Source organism: Stegastes partitus, unplaced genomic scaffold (assembly GCF_000690725.1).
Source record: "Stegastes partitus isolate 25-593 unplaced genomic scaffold, Stegastes_partitus-1.0.2 Scaffold1029, whole genome shotgun sequence".
Taxonomy (NCBI): domain Eukaryota; kingdom Metazoa; phylum Chordata; class Actinopteri; family Pomacentridae; genus Stegastes; species Stegastes partitus.
Genome location: NW_007578760.1, coordinates 95,404 through 110,770, shown reverse-complemented (window position 1 = coordinate 110,770; position 15,367 = coordinate 95,404). Strand labels below are relative to the sequence as shown.

General features: G+C 40.1%; 1 protein-coding gene across 1 annotated transcript; it reads left to right on the top strand.

Annotated features, from left to right (window-relative positions):
- Positions 1-2,880: 2,880 nt before the first annotated feature.
- On the top strand, positions 2,881-14,955 carry cdk1 (cyclin dependent kinase 1). The gene is made up of 8 exons (XM_008295185.1): positions 2,881-2,949; positions 3,636-3,678; positions 4,417-4,573; positions 5,669-5,792; positions 11,850-12,020; positions 12,127-12,290; positions 14,296-14,437; positions 14,689-14,955. The coding sequence occupies exons 2-8, from the start codon at positions 3,642-3,644 to the stop codon at positions 14,803-14,805; spliced, it is 912 nt and encodes a 303-aa protein (XP_008293407.1). The 5' UTR covers positions 2,881-2,949; positions 3,636-3,641; the 3' UTR covers positions 14,806-14,955.
- The last annotated feature ends 412 nt before the right edge of the window (positions 14,956-15,367 follow it).

Below are 15,367 nucleotides of genomic sequence, written 5' to 3'. Positions count from 1 at the left end.
GCACAAGCCCCAACACCACCCTCATGGAGTCTGTTTCTGACGGTCTGAGCAGAAACATGCATATTAGTGGCCTGCTGGAGGTCATTCTGCAGAGTTCTGGCAGTGCTTCTCCTGGTCCTCCTGCACAAAGGAGGAGGTAGTGTCCTGCTGCTGGGTTGTTGCCCTCCTACGACCCCCTCCACGTCTCCTAGTGTACTGGTCTGTCTCCTGGTACCTCCTCCATACTGTGGACACTGTACTGAGAGACACGGCAAACCTTCTTGCCACAGCTTGCATTGATGCGTCATCCTGGATGAGCTGCACTACCTGAGCGACTTGTGTAGGTTGTGGACACCGCCTCATGCTACCTCTAGGGGTGAGAGCACTGACAAAATGCAAAGTGACCAAAACATCAGCCAGAAAGGACGACAACAGAGACATGATCTGTGGTCACCACCTGCAGATCCTCTCCTTTATAGGGGTTGTCTTGCTAATTGCCTCTCATTTCCACCTGTTGTCTGTTTCATTTGCACAACAGCAGGTGAAATTGATTCACCATCAGTGTTGCTTCCTAACTGGACTGGTTGATTTCACAGAAGTGTGGTTAACATTGTGTTGTTTAGGTGTTCCCTTTATTTTTTGGGGCAGTGCATTTTACTATTCATATGTCTTGTACGACTGTTGACCTCTTCATCTTCCAATTGTACAAAAATGATTTCATCAAATTAAACAACAAAAAACTTTGGGGGGGATTGAACCACCAACCTTTAGAGGAGGACTGCTCTACCACCTGAGCCACAGCCGCCCACAATGAACAGCATGTCAAGTTTGTTTGTGTCATTTGATCCATGTTGTCCTTACATACAGTCTTCATCATGACTTGCTGCATGATAATGCTCCAGTCACTCTGAGAAGCAGTAATAATGCTTGGTTTTCCTACGGACACCGAGTGGAGAATAAAAAACAGTTGGCAAACTTTAAGATTATGACATCAATGAAAAAAAAAAAAAGTGAGGTAATCGGATTCAAACAATGTTTTTCAACATTTCCACAAAGACCACACTGCTGGGAAGGTTAATGTTTGGTTTACTTAAAATCAGGAACAGAGGAACGCCTACAAACTTGGGCTGCAGGACAAGGGTGGCATCTCACTGCAAGGAGTCTGCAGGTCCCATAGAATCTCTTTTTAGTCCTTGTGCTGACAGAGAGCAAGAGTTAGAGGAGAAAGACACAGACAATGTTATACACACACACACACACGCTTTGACAGGGACAAGAAGAGTGGGCTTTAACTTGAACTTTGGAACTTCACTAGCTGTTATCACAAACAGCATTTTCTACTGATGTTTACCAAAGTATGAGCAGTTTCAGTAGTTTCTGATGTGATATGAATTTGTATTAAATTGTTCATGTTCTTGGTTACCTTTTAGTTGTTGGTGTAAACAAGTCCAGTAAGAATAAAATACAGTAATAAGCCGCTGTTTTTTATGGTAAAGATAATCAGAGTAGATGAGCTGAGGTGGTGAGTAGTACCCTGCTGTTCCAATTGCAAAGTGACCACAATGCATTCTTCTTTTATCGGGAATCTGGACTTGTGAGTCCGTACCACCAAGTACGAGAGTAAAATGTTTTGACTTTTGTAAAAGGATTAGACCAGGGGTGTCAATCTCAAAAACACAGTGGGCCAAAATTTAAAAGCTGAACAACGTCGCGGGTCAACATTGAATAAATGAATCTTTTAATATGGACTGAAACAAATTTTGTTTTAACATTGAATATGGAACAAGCAACGCTTATTACCATACATTATATATAACTTAATAGTGGAGACATGCAAAATCAAATTATAAATAAAAAAACACATCAATGGCACAGTGACAGTTGTAGTGTGAAGTCGCTATGCCTACTGTCACAGAGGAGAGGGAGTTTCTAGGTCCTGTCCTGATTGATGTGCCAAAACAACAACAGCTCTAGTAGTCATTTGGTATTGTCTCGCGGGCCAAATATAATTACAAAGCGGGCCAAATTTGGCCCACGGGCCAGAGTTTGACACCCCTGGATTAGACTGTCTAAGTACAGTAATATCACCCATATTGGAACTCAGGATTCAGCTAGACTAATTTAACTAAATATTTTGCTTTCTCAGAATCAAAGGCACCTTTCCATGCACCATCAATGTAAAGGTACTAACTCTTCATCAGGTGACAAATTACTTTCTCACCATCCACAGCTTCAGTGTGTTTTAAGGCTTTGAAAATGAGGCGAAATTAAATCCCCAAACTTATAACAAACGTATCTGGTACATTTTCTTATGAATAAAAAAAAAAACAAAAAAAAACTCAGAAGTGCTTTCTTTGATAAACAAGTGAAAAGACGCTTTGAGATACTGTATTTCCAAACCACAACATGTATTTGACCATGACTGTTGGACATGAGAAGCACCTTTTGGTTCTGTTGACTGTTGAGGCTCAAGTGGACATTTGAGGAACTGCTGTTTTTTGAACTTGCTTTCCTTTTTCATCTGTAGATTGTAGCTGTACACAAACACACATATCATTATGGACTAATTCACTAAGTGAAAACAATAGCACCTATGTAGTGACTGCTCATTTCTAATAATTATCCATTCAGTAAATTCTCTGGCAGTTGCACACTTGTTTCACTCGACACTGCAACAAACGCAGTATGTAACAAATGTAGGCTGTTTATGCGACTAGTGTAGAAATTGACAACGGCGGACGTCCCAGCAGCAGTGAACACTCCCAGGCGTTCAGGTTACGTGCTTCGGCGCTTTGTCTCCCGCTCAGGCCACGTGACAGTATTCTATTTCCTGATTGGCAGTTTTGAATTACGTCGCGTAATTTCATTGGTGCGTTTTGAACTAGCGCTCCATTCAAAAAAAGTCTGACAGCATTCCAGCGCTAGTCTGAGCACGGAGAGCACCGGCGATAAGACGTGCGTCGCAGTCAGGTAACTTTTCTTATTTTTAAAATATAGGGTCAGTTGTTAATTACACAGTTGTCGAGTTAGTTGAAGTTGTGGGCTATTCAGTCTGGATAGAAAGTGCTTCAGCTGTTCTTTTGAGTTCTCTTGATGATTTAGCATAGCAAGCTAACGTTGGTGGCCGTAGCCTGCGTGTTAAGCTCAAAGAAAACGGCAATTTTAAGGATCGAATAACGACTTTATGTTGTTGTCATTTATCCATTTTGTTGTCGAAGGCTAAACTAACGATCTAAATAAAACCTAGATACGAGCCACCGAAAACCTGTAACATGAACAACAGTAAAGCGTTATTTAACGTCGGAGCAACGGAACTCCAACGTTAATTTGCTTCGGCGCATCCAAAAATGCCACAGTTTGAAAAGATCCTGTTGTATTTATGAAACAAAAACATATATATGTTGTTGTAAATAGATTAGTTCAAAGTTAGTTACGTGATTTTCCGAATTTAATGTGTATGTATGTTTGCTTCACACTTTCAGCCTTGTTAACTCTTCCACCATATCTTGCTTTACACGTTCAGCAGTCACTTTACCGTAATGCCAGCAGCAAGCTTGCTCATATGAAAGTATGTCAGCTACGCATTAATTGAAGCTGCTGGAAAGTCGTGTTTGTTTTTGATGGTTGAAATTACATTATAATGTGTTTTTTTTCAGGAAATAATGGAAGACTACTTGAAAATAGAGAAAATCGGCGAAGGTTGGTCTTATTGTGTTGTGTCTAAATTATACAAAAGAAATTCAACAAATGCAGTTGTACCGATTTTAAGTGAGATTTCAGCTTTATGGACGTGATGTTACACTGTTAGCATATTTCCACTGTGAGTATTGATATGTCTTGATTGTAGAGCTGCTGTAGTGTAAGTTTGGCTCTTTTGAAGTCCTGAGACTTGATTTAGCAACCTCACGAGCAGTAACACCAGTCATCATCTTGAATGGATCTCTGACTTAATTATTGACTTTGTGTCACTCATGTCTGACTTGCTATGCATTCAAGCAGACTTCCCAAAGGTTAAAATCCAACACACACAGACTTTACATTCAAGATAAGGTATTAATCAGTAGTCTTTTGACAGTGGAATCAAGAAGTCATACTTCAGCGTTTATTCTGACTCAGACTGGACTTTTGCAGGTTGATGAGACACAACAGTAAGACTGGTCCACATAAATAATTTAGTGAAGGCAATGTGTGTGTTAGCATATGTGACAGAAATGTATGCCCATTCCTGTTGTTTCTGTGTAGACAGAAAAATAATAACACAATGACTGAAACTGGCAAAGAAACGACACAGTGTTTTACCCAGTGAGTGAGTTTTGTTCCTGGACAAGTTGGATAGATTGACTTGTCCAAAGGACAGGGAAATAAAGTTTCTACTGAGACCTTTATCTAAATATGAAGCTGTTTAAAGTGATTATGGTCTGTTATATTTTTTTGCAGGTACATATGGGGTAGTGTATAAGGGCAGGCACAAGGCCACCGGGCAGGTTGTGGCTATGAAGAAGATCCGTCTGGAGAGTGAGGAGGAGGGGGTTCCCAGCACTGCTGTCAGAGAGGTCTCTCTTCTTCAGGAGTTGAAGCATCCCAACGTTGTACGGTATGCTCACTTTGTGTGAAGTAGAGAGTGTGTTACAGCTTAAAAGTGAGAAGAAAAAATACGGTCCAAGAAATCCAGTTTGTGGACAGCTCTATGAGTGTAAAGGTTGGTCAGATCCCAAAACACTTAAGTAATTCATAATATTTTGAGAAGGGACTTTCTTATTCTGGAAATACATCACATCTGAGGTAATGGTACCTCTGTCTTGAGGGTCTAAATACAAAATCGAAGTGATTCTAGTGATCTACAAGGAAGACTTGCTGATCTTAGTAATGCCCTAGGCTATTTTTAAGGCCAACAAGTCCAAGTCCCTATTTAAATGAATAGGGGAAGAGTACCATAATTGCAATGTCAGTGGTCAGCAGGATATAATAACGAGGGGTTGACCAATTTCTACAGAGCACACAATGATTATTTATAATCAGGGTGACCAACAACCAATATTTGGGACTGATATACATTTGATAATTTCTCATGATGTGTAATCCGTCAGATAGTGCTGTGCATAGGACGTTGCTCAAAACTACGGAATGATGACGACAGACATGTGGCTGCATCAGAGCAAGAGTAGCACATTAAAAAAATTATTTATATTATCAGGAATCTGTAAAATGACTGACGACACTAAAGATCCGATAAGTGATGAAAATCGAACCAAATTAAGGCTTAAAAATGATTTTCCTCCACAAGCTATACTTGCTATTCACAGTTTCACAACACTGCATATGTCAGTGAAACAACAATAAGCTGTGTGTTTCCCTGTTCGGCTGCTATAGAATTCTCCAAATGATTTTTTTTTCATGATGTGGTGAGCCCTCTCCCTCATAATTTCTGCTGTTTATGACATGTTTTTTTTGTGTGTGTGTTTTTTTTTCTTTTTCTTTTTCCTTTGACTTGCACGTGTTTGGTTGCCCAACACAATGTGACCATATGATTAAAAACTAATCAATTAAGCTTTCATTCATGGTAACTGCTTACAGAGCTGTATCCGGCCCAAGTGTGAATGTGAGCAAATGTTACGTCTGAGTCACATCACCTGTGAGAAAATGTGTACTTGTAATATGAACCCACCAAATTCTTCTGTGTGTATACCAGGCTCCTGGATGTCCTGATGCAGGAGTCTCGTCTCTACCTCATTTTTGAATTCCTGTCCATGGACCTGAAGAAGTACCTGGACTCCATTCCCACTGGCCAGTACATGGACGCTATGGTGGTCAAGGTAACTCTCTCAGCAATTCACATTAGCTTCATCTTAGGTCTCTTTATATGTGACAGCAGTGCTACAGCTATATTAGTTGATGATTTGGATTTTAGATGGCATTATGTGATCAAATAGTCTATCTCCAGCAGGATAAAATGCTTGAACAGTAACAGCAGTCATGTACCAATGAATTTCTGGCCTCATTTGCTGACTTGTGGCAGTTTGGCTTATTTCGTCTAACTTTCTATACAACTAGACAGACAGTGTCAACACTCTGTCTGACTCCTCAGATGTAGATTTATGGTCAAAGCCTCCCATTGGCGCTTAAAGCATTGCTTTGTCCTCCCTTTCTGCTATCTGTGTTACTGTTTCCAAAATTCTCTCAACCTCCTGGCCAGCAACCTACCACACTGAGGATTTCATGTTTTGTGCATGAGTGCAGTAAGACAGAACTGCTAGTTGCACTTAACATGGTAAGGTGAACACCTTGTGAATGTTCCACCAATGTGTGGAACTGTGGGTGGGGATTTGACTGATTATCGGCCCAACCAATTGTTGAGGCTGGTATTTGACATATTTACATTTTTGGTATTGTTATTTTTATTGACCGATTATAGTGAGATATATATATATATATATTAAAAGTTCAGCTTTACTCATGAGTAACAGCCAGTCACCAAAAGCTGCTGTTTACACAGAGACACAGAGCACATTTGCAGAGTGGAGCGGCTCCCGTGAATTAACAGAGCTGTGTTTGGAAGTTGAGGTAGGAGATACTACAAAAGGTTTAATAAACACAGCAGTTTTACATAATCATTTCGAGTGTGCCTGTTTCACAGAAAACACTCAAATCATTTATTTGTAGGTGTTGCAGCTGGACCTTCCTTTATTGACGTTGGTATGCTGAGGCTGTCACTTAGAGGTTTGCTGTGCCTCTTAGCCTGCGTTTAATGCTATTTTGAGCATCATAACACCTTCCTGAACTCAGATAAACTAACACTCTGCTCTCACTGACAGACACAACTTGCAAAAACTGAACAAGAAGCACAGTTATCTCCACAAATCATGACATTGGCTGCTTTTACAGCATCTAAGGCTTTACTAACAGCTAACAGCTAAGTTAAGAGGCAGCCACAGATTACCATGAATACCATACAGCATGTGGAAACAATAAAATAGAATGCTTTAGGATCTGAGTCCTAATGGACAATAAAACTGAGGGAACAGAGAAAGATTAACAATACGGAGAAGAACAGCAGACAGAACTGCATGAGACAAACTGATCTCAATCACTTGATCTCACAGTAAACAGGAGAATGTTGTAGCATCATGTGATGCTCAAATGTCATCTTTCCTTTTTGTATTGTACAGATTCAGCTATAGTATTCATTATTACTTAGGAAGCCTAGTCGTGAATGACAGGGAACATCCCTGCTATCACGTGCTGTTGACTAATAACTTTTAATGTGTACTGGTCCAGGTATTGGTTATTGAAAAAAAACAAAACATATCAGTCAATCCTTAGTCGGGATCCGTATGCACCTACAATGGTCTGTCACACCATTACTGGGGAGACAGCTGAAGGAAATTGAGAATCATCACAACAATGACCTGGCAGTTTATTTTGTAAATATTAGACAGCCTGGCAAGTCAAGAATAGTCGGTTGACAAGCATCCTAACAGAAAAGAGTTGCAGATATACATACCCCCACTTTGGTGAAAACGGTTACAGTAAAACCAGGGTAGAAACGAGGTGCAGAGATTTGTGATTTGGACCTTTAGCCTTAAATTTAAATGACAGGTTTTGTTGAATTCATTCATACATGTCAGAACCAGAAGCCGACTCTAAGGAAGAATGATAATACAGAAAGCTTATTTTGCTAACGATGTGTTTTCCAGCACATAAATACCGAATGAATATGTTGACAAAATAAAACAATTGATTTTTACTGGAGGGATTTTTTTAAAATACATTACCTCGTGCATGAGTATGAGTTATGCCTAAGTTACATCACATAGATTTTCATTGGCAATGGCAGTGAAAACAAATCTGGGATCCCTCGCCTCAACACAAATTCATTAAACTGCATCTTTACTTACAGTTATGATTAGAAAACCCCTAGGGACACGGGAAGAATACTGTGGGTTTAATTTATTCATTTAAATGTTCATACTTTTAATTTGACTTGTTTGAGTACATGATGATCTTTAGGGCCTGGTTACACTCCCTTGCAGATGTGTACATGGACACCTGTGGAATCACAGACAGGCATTTGATGTTATTTTACTGTTTTGTAGTCCACTTTGAGGAAGCATGCCATACATACCCAGTAGATTGGCATTTATGTATTCCTGTTCTTGTGCAGTTGGCACCTTTGCAAAACATTAGAAAATATGCGAAAGTCGACACAGAGCCTCATGAATCATCCTCTGATGATAACATTTATGTCATTTGCACTTTACCAAGCCCCTCACATACTCAACGATACAGAGAGTATTATACCTGCCTTATCCCAGGAGCTTCAGTACAAAGCATTTGGATGTTTTTTTTTAGGTTCTTGAAGACGTTTCACCTCTCATCCAAGGGGCTTCTTCAGGTCTAACTGACTGAGGAAGAGTTTTAGATGTCCATGGACTCATGTTCCTCGAGCTGTGAATTGTTGTGAAACCAGATGGTCCGACAGTAATACTGGTCGTGGAGCTGCCAGTGTACTCAAGACAGGATGTGAATCTGCCATATCAGGAGTGACTCAAGATGTTAAGAATAGTGACATTTTCTGGGTAGAGATCTCATCATTTCGTTAGAGGTGCTTGATGATTGGTGCCTTAGCCTTCCTGTTCAGAGATGGCTATTGCAGTGTGATATCATGTCCTTCAGTCTTCTGCACTGGATTGCATATAGAATGCTGCTCTGCTTGTGTGTGGGTAATTTATTCATGGGATGTACTTTTTTTTTTTTTTGTTACTGCGTCTGAAGTGCACTGGTATAAAAAAACAGCTAATAAAAACTCTTGACTCTTGTATGTCGTGTTTGGAGAAAATCCTTCTGGGTTTTCCAGATAACCCAGTATAGTTGCTACTGTTTTTCCCTTTTTCTGTTTTCTGTAGTGCTGTGTTTTTCAGGTCTTTTAGTTGAATTGATGAACACCCAGTTGGGATAACCACAGTTTTTTGGTGTTTAATAATCTGTTTCTTCTCTTTTCCCTCTGTATTGGTAGGGATATTTTCAGCCCAGTTTTCAGTAGGCAGTGAGAATCAAAAAGCAGGTATTGGTCTGTGTGTCTAGGTTTTCTGCAGACTTCAATGTTGAGGCTTCCGTCCTTCTTCATGGGTAGAGCGCAGTCCAAAAAGGGCAGTTTATTGTCTTTCACATCCTCCTATGTGAACTTGATGATACTATCTACCTAATTAATGTGAAGGTTTTTACCTCCTGGGCTTTGATTTTTCAACCAGGTGTCATCCACATATCTGAACCAGTTCCCTGAAAGACCTCAATGCTTTGTTTTCCACTTCCTCCATGTAATTGTTGGCAACGATGGGTGACACTGGAGAGCCCACGGTTCATGTCTGTAGAAACCTTTATTATATTTGAAGTAAGTGATGGTCAGGCAGAGATCCAGCAGGCGCATATCTGCTTACGGAGGTTGGTTCTGTCCCTGAGGGGGCTGTCTTACAGGAGCTGTTTCTGACAGTGTCCACTGCCCCAGATGTGGGTATGCATGTAAAATCTAAGGTGAGATCAAACAAAAACCATTGTTCTATCTGAGGCCAGTTTCACCTTTTGAACCTTGCTGACAAAATCAGTGGAGTTCTGGATGTTATGAGCAGGGTTTCCAACCAGCGGTGCTAAAATCTTTGCCAGGCGTTTTGCAGTGTTGTAGGTAACGAAGTTGATGTTGCTGATGATGGGTCTGAGTGGTGCTCCTTTCTTATGTATTTTTGGAAAACCATACATGCATGATGTGTCTTCTCCAGGTATAGCCAGTTGTAAGATAGGCAGTTCATGGCTTTCTCTTGTTCCAAGCAGTCTATTCAATTCAATTTTATTTATATAGTGCCAATTCACAACATATCTCAGCACTTCCCATAGTAAGGCCTTACGAATTTTAAACAAAGAACAGAAGTTGCCTTTGGATTCCGTATGAGAAAGCAATTGGTGGCGTTGGGACAACAAAACCCTTATTGTTCTGTTTGTATTGTTTGTCTGTTCTCCATCTGCTATCCTGCTATTCTCAGGTTTGTTCAGGACAGTGCAAAAATAAGATGCACTTATAGCAAGGAAGGAAGCATTAAGTTCCTTGGTTGTCCAAATGTCAAGGCCAGTTGTAATCTTGTGTGCAGAAGCCAGTCTCTCTTTATACTTCTCCTTTTCATCCTTGTAAATACTCTAAGTCCTTGTCTTCTACTGTGCGGAGTGGAAGACCAGGACGACCTATCCACAAAGCCACAGCTCTCGCTCTTGTTTTTTGTTCTTGGATGGTACTTTAGTGTGGAAGTGAACATGTTTGGAATCGTCGTCTGTTTTGGCAGTTGTTTTTCCTTTTCACTGTCCCTTTTCTGTAGTACAGGTATAGTCTGAGTCTCTGAACTCAGAAGGGGGACAGGAAAAAAGGTGTTACTTGTATTGCCTGAATTATTTTATAAACATATCTATGTAGTACACTATAGCAATCAGATTTGCAGGCTAAAATATAAAGAACAGTCATCTCAAATAAGATTACAACCATTAACCATAACACTGGTGCTAGGGTAGCTGAGAATTTTGTAGCACAGGCCACGAAGTTTTAGAACAAGTAAAGAACATCTGGTACAAGGTCCAAACACGTGGAGTTAATCACTTTAACATACATTACTGGCAAGGGCACACAAAACTGAAAACTTAAATGTTCTTAAGATAGCTAAACATTACATATTGAGGATTAGAGCAAAATAAACTCTTATGATTGAATTTTTTTTCCCATCCAGGAATGTGTCTTTTATTATTCTAAATATGAAAAGTAAATCAGAGCACTTTTTAATTTCTGCACATCCTTTTTGACCAGAAAATAGATTTAATTAGTTTTTTTTTAAATTTCAATTTAATTATTTCAATTCAAATAGCCACGATTTTAGTACCTTTAAGTATTCTTCTTGTTTTTTTTTTTTTTTTACTCTAGTAGATTTTATTGCACTTATTGTAACATAACGTGTTGCTGTCATCTCCAGTTTTCACTTGGTCCATTGTCTCTATGTGACATACGGCTCTTTAAAACAGAGATCACAATGTTGCTGCTGTGTTTTAAACATCACAGCGCGTTTCATTTTGAGAGGTTTGAGGTGGAGCTGCAGGCTTTTAGATTCATGGAGAATCAAAACATACCTTTAGCATTTGAATTGACATTGATATCATTAATGACAAGCTGATGGAGTGATTAACGGTCGTTCTGTACTCTACAATATTTCGTACACTTGCGTTATTTCTGCACTTACTGGCTTTTAAGCTGTTAGCTAACGCTATGCTAGGTTGGCATAACTACAGTAGGGCTGGACCTGAATAGCCAAATAGCCGACTATTCGTTCGGAGTGCCGGTATCAGAATACCAATTTTGATCTCCGACTATTCGGCCTCCTGCTTCCTGCCTCCTACGTGTGCGTGAATGAGAAACCCACTGTATAGCCCTTTGTAGAACATAGTGAAGGTAAAAGGTGCTGTTTAAGTGCAGGGCACTCTTCAAACCATACTCTTCAAATTTAGATACCAGAACCTTGAGAAATCTGTAGTTTATCATATTATTTCAATATGTGGCCTTAATTAAAATAAAAAACAAACAACCAAAAAAAGAATTGTTAATGCCCAGTCTTCCTCCATATAAATGTAGTTGGGAATAATTTATTATATTTTCTCTTTACATACATGTACATACAAAATGTATATATATATACATTTTATTCATTTGTCAAAATGTTTATGAACCCTAAAAAACATTAAAACTATCAATGTTCTTTTTCACCATCTTGAGGTCACCGATACTGAAATGGGGCTTTAATTTTTAATTTTTTTGTTCATCCTCCTTTTCTCACCATTCATTTTTTTAGAGCTACCTTTACCAGATCTTGGAGGGCATTTACTTCTGTCACTGTCGCCGAGTCCTCCACCGTGACCTGAAACCCCAGAACCTCTTGATTGACAACAAGGGAGTTATCAAGCTGGCAGATTTTGGCCTGGCTCGGGCCTTTGGTGTTCCTGTCAGGGTTTACACCCATGAGGTGAGAAAACATTCACAAATCACTTTGGAACGCTGCACAGACATGGTGGTTAGCACCACCAAACAAAAAAAAACTTAAAAATAATGACAGGGCTGTGTCCTCACAGGTTGTAACTCTTTGGTACCGGGCTCCAGAGGTCCTTCTGGGTTCACCCCGATATTCAACCCCAGTAGATGTCTGGAGCACTGGGACCATCTTTGCTGAACTTGCCACCAAGAAGCCTTTGTTCCATGGAGACTCAGAGATAGACCAGCTCTTCAGGATTTTCAGGTAGACACGTATTAGAGACTTACATGTGTTTTAATTAAAGCCTCATTTGGTTGCTCAACTGAAAATGTGCACATTTATACTAGTGCGCTAGTATATCTGTGTCAGTCTGTAATTACACAGACAAAACACAGCTGTCTTCACATGCTTTGCTGAAGAAGTCACTAAAGGTCTTGTTCCAAGGATTGTTGTGGGGGGTGTTTATCAGTATAGAGTGAATGTGGGTTGGCTTACTGTCCCAGATTGGCAGGTGACCACAGTCTTAAACACAAAGTCATCAGATACCCCTTTTCCACCAAAAAGCACCAGGTGCTAGTTTCGTGCTGGTGCTAGTTCCAGTGCTTAGTTAGTTCCAATGTGGCACCTCCTAAGAACCCGTTTGCTTTTTCCATTGGCAAGGAGCCAAGTTAGAGCCACGCCATATGTCACTGCATAGGTAGCCGTTTACCGAAGAACGTTTGCGCCACATGGAAGCCCACAAAGGACTCCAGACTAACTTTTTTACTGGTGCGACCAACTTTCTAATTTGTTCTCACTTCCCACCTTCTCACAGGCAAAACATATGACTCTCTGAACATTTTCTTATCGATAGACTCTACAATTTATGCCCCACATTGCAGGCTGTGGTAGCTGCGGTTGGTGGCTGTGGTGCTCAGACCAGTGTGCGACCAAAAATGACTTTAAACAGAGTTAACAAGGGCGTTCTAATGTCAGATTTGTCCAAGATGAATCTGAGTGATTTTTTTCACATGCGGTCTTTTCTATGAGCGAAACAAACAGCGCATCTAGGTGCGCTGTGTTTTTAATGAGAAGACCACATTTCTAAGCGTAAATACCGCAGTACACCGAAGTTATAAGAGTACTGTTTTCCACCACTGTGGTGCTGTTGGTGGGACATAATTCTGTCGGCTTTCAGTGTGCAACAGTTTGTGCAAAACTTCTCCCAGGACTCATTTCAATACATCTGTGATGAGACCAGGGACATCCTGGTGAAAAACCACACAAATCACCGCTTGTGTGTCCCATTTTGTGTTTCCATCGGTCTCATTGGTCACGATAACCCCACCCCCAGCCCCTGACATACTCGGCGCTTAGTTCTGGCCCAGTAAAGGGTTGGTGCTTGCTAAGCACCAGTTCCGAGAACCTGGAGCCGGTGCTTCGGTGGTGGAAACACAAAGAACTGGTGCCCAGTCAGGCACTGGCTGAGAACTAGCGCTGAAACCAGCTTGGTGGAAAAGGAGTAAGATAGGGAGGGGATCATATGTAAATACTACTGCACCTGCTGGTTTGCTTCTTTGTAGCAAAGATTCATGCTGCACCACAGACCGTCGTAGACTTTCCTACACAGTCAACTGAGAAGACCAAACATCCAGACATCACAAAAAAATGCCTGAAACATTGTGACATTGTGTTGGAATAACATAGTTTATCAGAGGGGTGTCCTACAAAGTGAGATTAAAGGGTTAGTGAGGTATGAAGAACGTGGCTCTCTCTTAACCTGCTAAATCACTATTGTAACTAATGTACAGCTAATCTTCTCTAGAAGAGGTTATGTTTAGAATTTGGGATTTTAATCAGATGTCAACAAGCACTACTCTTTACCAGTTTTTTTTTAAAGACCATATTCTCTGAGCGATAGATTCTCACTTGAGGCAATTCAGTGTCTGCAAACTTGTTGAGCTGTAAGTTCGTAATCCCACTGAACAAAGCAATGCAGTTACAGTAGCGCAAACACTATGTACTACATTGCCATGGGAGCCTAAATGCATTCATTTAGTGATGCATAAGATACATAAAAATGCATGCATATCTGTAAAAACAAGACTCTCAACTGCACAAGGTCTGTCTACGATCAGCTTTGAGTCATATGGTTATTTAGATGGTTTATTTAGTGTGTAATTGCACTTCATTTATTCTGTGATTACAACTGCTGCCCACCTCTAACCCACATGCTGCGGCACCCTTTCAATTGCTTCCCCTTTGAATCCTACTTGTCTTTCCTTTCCAGGACCCTGGGAACCCCAAACAATGATGTGTGGCCTGATGTAGAGAGCCTACCCGACTATAAAAACACCTTCCCCAAATGGAAGTCTGGCAAACTGTCGTCAATGGTAAAAAACCTGGACAAGAATGGCCTGGATCTGCTGGCGGTAAGGACAGGGATGCACCATACAACATCTTAATTGAGATTTTTTATGAGTAAATTTTAGTTTTTGTCCTATAAAGTAAATATCATTTGTGTGTCTGCACTCAATCATGAAAAATCTGGAAAAATTATACAGGTTTTAGATCTGATTTATTTTTTTATAGAAAAGAACAACTGTATAACACTTGTCTATCATCTAATGTTCCCATACATAAAATATCTAATTTTCTTCCATGCCTTGTTTCTGTGTTGTAGAAAATGTTGACCTACAATCCTCCTAAGAGGATCTCTGCACGCGCAGCTATGTCACACCCTTACTTTGATGACTTGGACAAATCCACCCTGCCGGCTGCCAGCATCAACAAAATCTAAAACACATACTGACCTTTATACTAACACATTCATACCCTTTGTGAATTATCATATTGTAAATACTTGCGTGTATGTGTGTGGAAAATTGCGCACCCGAAGTTAAGCTTCAATGTATTTTCAATAAAACTGCACTTTGTGTGATTTTCAAAACGATTGTTTTTTTTTTTTTCTCCAACATTTCCTTGAAAATAGAAGATTTGACAGAATTACAATTACATGAAAATGCCGTTTAATTTCCATATATATATATATATATATATATATATATAGACACACACGTGTATATATAAATTCTTCATGTCCAGATTGAGGTTTAACTTAAGGTTTTTGAATCAACTGTCATTTAATAAAGTGTACTACAAGCTACAAGATGAAACCTCCCAGTGAGCACCAAATGGGATTTTAACATTGCTGTCTAGTGGGTGATATCTGGTCGACTTGGTGGTTCGCACCGTTGCCTCGCAGCAAGAAGTTTGCCGGTTTGCATCCCGGTGGGGACACTGGGATCTTTTTGTGTGGAGTCTCCATGTTCTCCCCGTGCAGCGTAGGTTGTCTCCGGGTT

Excerpts from the sequence above, each read along its gene's own strand:
- cdk1 (XM_008295185.1), top strand. The coding sequence starts at position 3,642 with ATGGAAGACTACTTGAAAATAGAGAAAATCGGCGAAG. Across the intron at positions 4,574-5,668 it reads AAGCATCCCAACGTTGTACG|GCTCCTGGATGTCCTGATGC; the intron begins GTATGCTCACTT and ends TGTGTATACCAG. Across the intron at positions 14,438-14,688 it reads ATGGCCTGGATCTGCTGGCG|AAAATGTTGACCTACAATCC; the intron begins GTAAGGACAGGG and ends TCTGTGTTGTAG.